This window comes from Coffea arabica, chromosome 5c (assembly GCF_036785885.1).
Source record: "Coffea arabica cultivar ET-39 chromosome 5c, Coffea Arabica ET-39 HiFi, whole genome shotgun sequence".
Taxonomy (NCBI): Eukaryota; Viridiplantae; Streptophyta; class Magnoliopsida; order Gentianales; family Rubiaceae; genus Coffea; species Coffea arabica.
The window spans coordinates 39,457,474-39,462,952 of record NC_092319.1 but is presented as its reverse complement, the minus strand read 5'-3'; the positions used below and the strand labels follow the sequence as shown (position 1 = coordinate 39,462,952).

Sequence of the window (5,479 nt, the reverse complement as noted above, 5' to 3'; positions counted from 1 at the left end):
AACACTATGTATAAAAGATTAATCCCTTATTTATGTCTCTACATTTCTCTTCTCGGCCCTCAAACTAGGCTTAACCACTATGGAAAAGTAGCTTTCAACTTTCAAGTTTCATCAAATAGAACCCAAGGAAATGCTTAAGGCCTTTTCTCAGTGTTTTTAAAATCGAACCAAACAAGTTAGATCGATCGATTGAACTCGAACCAAACAAGTTAGATCGATCGATTGAACTGTGAATCGACCATGATACCGGTCCGATTCTATACTAGAGTTGACTATGACAAATAATTGGTCAAACTTAGAAAACTGGTAAAACTACCATGAATTGAACTTAGGACCTTTGTTATAGAAATCCGCTATAGTAACCATTGCACCATCACATCCTATTAGTTTTTTGTGATAACACATATATATAAAACTTATTAACTAAAAAAAAAAACAAGAATTCTCTACACCCTAAAACCATCGCCCCCCCTTCAAACTTCCAACTTTGTTTCCTCTATTTTTTCTACAAAATCTCATTCTCTCATGACTCTTTCTATTTAATCTTTGACTCTCTCTCTCCTTTTTCTTTTGTCACTCCCTTTTTAATCCAACATCTTTAGTTTTAATTTATTAATGTTTCTTTCATCTTTTTAGTTCAATCTTTTGAAATTTTCTTTTCTACTTTTGTGTGTATGTCAAGTTTTTTTTTTATTTTTTTCTTTTGGTTTAATTTTTTTTCTCTATTTTGTATATGCTGTCCTCTTTTTATTTGGATGGATTGAAGTTTCTTTTCTTGATTTGCAAATTTTTTTGTTTGTTCGAGGGCTTTTTCTCATTTGTCTTTTTTCAAGAAATTATAGTCTAGAAATTTTTTTAACTCTACCAGAACTAATCATTAATAGTATGCCTTGTAAATCGTGCAGATTTGTGATTTTTTTGTTTTTGTCTATTAAATTGAAAAAATATTTTAAAAAATAGATTTTCTTTAACTCTAAAGATTAATTATTAAATGCCACAACCACTCACTTTCTTATCATTTTTTATCTCTTATCAAGTTTGCATCTCTATTTTCAATTTTCCTAACTTCCTCCAAACTCTAAGCTTCTTTTTTTTAAAAAATTGCAATCTCTAAATCCCAAAAACGTGAATTAAATTTAAACTCACAATATCTAATTCTCATAGACGTGAATTTTGTATAATTTCAAAATATTATTGTATTTTTGGGTTGGATTTTAGATTTTTTTTTTTGTAGATATAATTGAGATTGAGATGAAATTTATTTATTTCAACTTATAATTTAAAATTTTATTTTTGAAAATCTAAGTTCTTTGAAAATATTAAATTTTTCATCATAAAAAGTCTTAAATTAGTCCATTGCATGTCTTATTTTGTGCATATATATTTATTTAAATTATTTTTTTAAAATTCATTGAATCAGAATTAAACCAATCCGATCGATTGAACCTTGACGCGAACACCTCACTGATAGAGCAGTTATTTGGCACATTTTGCAGTGTTATTTTGTCCTAATTTTGGCTATTTACTGTGCTAAGTACTGAGGTTTAACTCATATCTCACATTTGCATGAATTATAGGTGTTCGGCATTAAAAATGATCTCGCGAGGCAAATTTTCAGAAGACTTTTCGTCTCAGAGCGTGGCCACGCCACAAAAGGTCTACGCTATCGAAAAGACGGACCGTGGTCCACGTGAACCGCGAGGAGCATGGGATTCAAACTCCAAAAGCTAGCTTTTGTTGCAATCAATTGGGCCAGACGTCTGTTTTCTTCTTGAGTTCTCTGCGGCGGCTATAAGAAAGGAAAGAAAGCAAGATTCAAGGCATCATGAAGACCTTAGCTTTTAGTATTTTTTATAATTTCCTTTGACTACTCCTTGTCAGCCGCCATTCTTTGGCTTTTGTTTCTTTCTTATTCGGCAACAATTACAATAGAATTTAGGCTTGCTTTTGGCATTTGCGTCTGACTCTTTTGCTTTTCACTTTCGGATCTATTCAATTTCCGTGAGTTTTGGCATTGAACTTGGGGAATCCAGTACGGGCCCCCGCGCAGAGTCAAGCGAGACTTTTCATTTTTCCTTTCTTCAGTGCTTCATCGTTCCAAATTCTGTGATGTTTGCGTGGATGAAATCAATTAAATCGCGTGAGTTTGACATGATGAGAAGCGGCTAATTTTCTCCTCTACCCAAAGGTTGACGCGAGGGCGCGGTCCATAATATCTGTGAGATCTAATCGAATCTTCATTATTTCTCCCAGTTTATTGCTATTCGTGCGTTTCCTGAATTAATTGTTCATGGGTATTTTATTAATTGAATATCAATGGCCGGGTATTTGATTTAATTTAATAGTCTACTGCCACGTTAATTAAATAGAATCCGTAATTATTCATTTAATTAACACCCCGTGGCACCCACCATAATTGATTTTATGATGGGGAAACGCAGGATCTAGTTTAAATAAACCCTCTTAGCGTGTTTATTGGTTAGGGTTGGGTTCTTCTAACTTTAATGTAATTGGATAATTAAATTCCTACGGTCGTACCTAGGGTTGTTATCTGATTAGGGAAGCAGTCAATGGTCGTATCTTGACTGTCGGAAAGGTAAGGAAGAACTGGTTATCAGAGCTTATTGATGGCTATAACCAACCTAGTGATAAATGGATGGAATATCTTTGCATCGATGAGCATTTAATTGGACCGTGCCTGAGCAGTTGATCCTTTGGGTAGAACTTTTATTAATTGCTATTTTTAGTGAATTGTGCTTTGTGAGTTAGTTTTGAATTTTGTTTGTTTTATTTTATTTTATTTTTATTTGCCTCCCATTGAAAATCCCCCAATTTCGTTCTACTAATTTGGAAAGAAATAATTTCCTACCTGCTCCCTGTGGAATCGACCCTACTTGCCATTGTACGCAAAATTAGTATTTTTATAGACAAATCCGGTATATCGGATCAAGCAAACTCTTCGGGAATAGGGTGAATCAAGTAACCCATTGCACACCTAACGTCCCTACTCCAGTACTTGGATTTGTTCTATAATTACTTAATTGATGTGGTAATTAGGACTTTTTAGTAATTATTATTACACAGGTTCGGCACCTGTCAATTTTTGGCGCCGTTGCCGGGGAGCTGGCGTTTGGATTATTTGTTTCTTTTCAAATTCAGTTTTTATTTTTATTTTATTTTATTTTCCTTGGTATTTTTGCTAATTTATGCCCCGTTCTTCTCGCACAGGTGAATTGATATACGACGTGGAGGTTGAGAAAGCAGCGCGTAAGCGGAGGCAAAAGACCAAGAGACGAAAAGAAGGGCACTTATTTATTGCAAACGAGTCAGTAGAAGACGAAATAAGCATGGCCAACACCCAAACATTAAAGGAGCTGGCTGCCCCGGAACTGACTCACCAGCCCTTGTGCATCACGTTCCCCACTTTGGCTGAGAATACGGCTTTCGAACTGAAGTCGGGGTTGATTCACCTCTTACCTTCTTTCCATGGTCTCTCTGGTGAAGAACCCCACAAACACGTCAAGGAGTTCGAGGTGGTGTGCTCTAGTATGAAACCTCCTGGGGTCACTGAAGAGCAAATTAGACTGAGAGCCTTCCCTTTTTCCCTCAAGGATGCAGCGAAGGATTGGTTATACTACCTATCCGCAGGTAGTATCACAACATGGGCCCAACTTAAGAAGAAATTTTTGGAAAAATTCTTCCCTGCCTCCCGAGCTGCAAGTCTAAGAAAAGAAATATGTAGTATTAAACAGTATCCCGGGGAGTCCCTATATGATTATTGGGAAAGGTTCAATAAGTTGTGCACTAGATGCCCACAGCATCAAATTAGTGAACAACTATTGATCCAATACTTTTATGAGGGACTACAGACGTCCGACAGGAGTATCATTGATGCAGCAAGTGGGGGAGTATTAGCAAACAAAACACCAAGGGAAGCATGGCTACTCATTGAGTCGATGGCAGAAAATTCTCAACAGTTTGGCTTCCGTGAGAGTAACCCTACCCGTAGGGTTAATGAGGTGGAGACGACATCTATTCAGCAACAGTTGTCGGAGCTAACATCCGTTGTTCGACAATTAGCTGTGGGAAATGTGCCCCAAGTAAAAGCCTGTGGAATCTGCACAAATATGGGCCACCCTACTGACTCATGTCTTCTGTTGCAAGAGAATGGGGCTGAACAAGTGAACATGGCTGGAGGCGTGCCCGCGCCTCGTAGACAGTACGATCCATACTCCAACACATATAATCCGGGTTGGAGAGATCACCCCAATTTCAGCTATGGTGATAGGCCACAAAATGCATTCTCTAATCGTCCACCAGGATTTCAGCAACCTTGGCAACAGAAGTCTCAATCCTCGTTCTCCAGCTCAGAAAGTTCTTTGGAGGAAATTGTCAAGAGTTTGGCCACGACCACCACTCAACTCCAGCAAGAGACTAGGTCCTTGCTCGCGAGCACTATTCAGTTCCAACAGGACACCAAAGCAGGCATGAAGGACATGGAGATTCGAATGAGTCAAATGGCAACTGCCATTAACCGCCTAGAGTCCCATGTCTATGGAAAATTGCCATCACAACCCGAGACAAATCCCAAGAATGTAAGTGCCATGACATTAAGGAGTGGAAAAGAGGTGGAGGGACCTAAGTTGGTAAATTCGAAGAGCAGAAATGAAGAGGAAATCGAGAAGGAGATTGAAGAGAAAGGACGCATTCGCGAAGAGTCTAAGGTAACATCTATTCCTTCGATCCCTATTACATCTAATCTAGCTCCTTTTCCTTGTAGGTTGGAAAAGACAAAGAGGGCAGAAAAGGAAAAAGAAATCCTGGATGTGTTCCGCAAAGTTCAAGTAAACATCCCCCTATTGGACGCGATCAAACAGGTACCCAAGTACGCAAAGTTCTTGAAAGACTTGTGCGTTAACAAAAGAAAGCTAAGGGGTGATGAAAGAGTGATGGTAGGAGAGAATGTATCAGCTGTACTTCAAAGGAAACTCCCACCCAAATAGGGAGATCCAGGTATGTTTGCTATCCCCTGTAAGATTGGTCATTCTAGTATCAAAAATACCATGATAGATTTAGGGGTTTCTATTAATGTGATGCCTAAATCAATCTATGATTCCCTAAATTTAGGACCTTTAAAAGAAACGGGGATAATAATTCAATTGGCTGATCGTACATGTGCTTATCCGGATGGGATAGTTGAGGATGTTTTAGTGCAAGTAGATGGATTAATTTTTCCTGCTGATTTTTATGTGCTTTATATGGATGATAGAAGTGCCCCAAATCCATCACCCATTATATTAGGAAAACCATTTTTGAGTACTGCCCAAACTAAAATTGATGTTAGTAAGGGTACTCTCACGATGGAATTTGATGGAGAAATAGTCCACTTTAATATTTTTGATACAATGAAACATCCTGTTAACTCTCATTCCGTGTTTGCTATGTATACCACTAATCCCTCTGTGCAAGAATTTTCTAA

At 37.7% G+C, this 5,479-nt stretch overlaps 1 protein-coding gene and 1 non-coding gene across 2 annotated transcripts; one reads left to right on the top strand and one right to left on the bottom strand.

Moving 5' to 3' along the window:
- Positions 1 to 3,206: 3,206 nt before the first annotated feature.
- On the top strand, positions 3,207 to 5,003 carry LOC113687451 (uncharacterized). Its single transcript, XM_072050071.1, has 2 exons — positions 3,207 to 4,724; positions 4,878 to 5,003. Exons 1-2 carry the CDS (start codon positions 3,207 to 3,209, stop codon positions 5,001 to 5,003), a joined length of 1,644 nt encoding a protein of 547 aa, XP_071906172.1.
- Positions 3,720 to 3,826, bottom strand: LOC113688714 (small nucleolar RNA R71). The gene has a single exon (XR_003448076.1). It is a non-coding gene; the product is annotated as a small nucleolar RNA R71 (small nucleolar RNA).
- Positions 5,004 to 5,479: the final 476 nt, after the last annotated feature.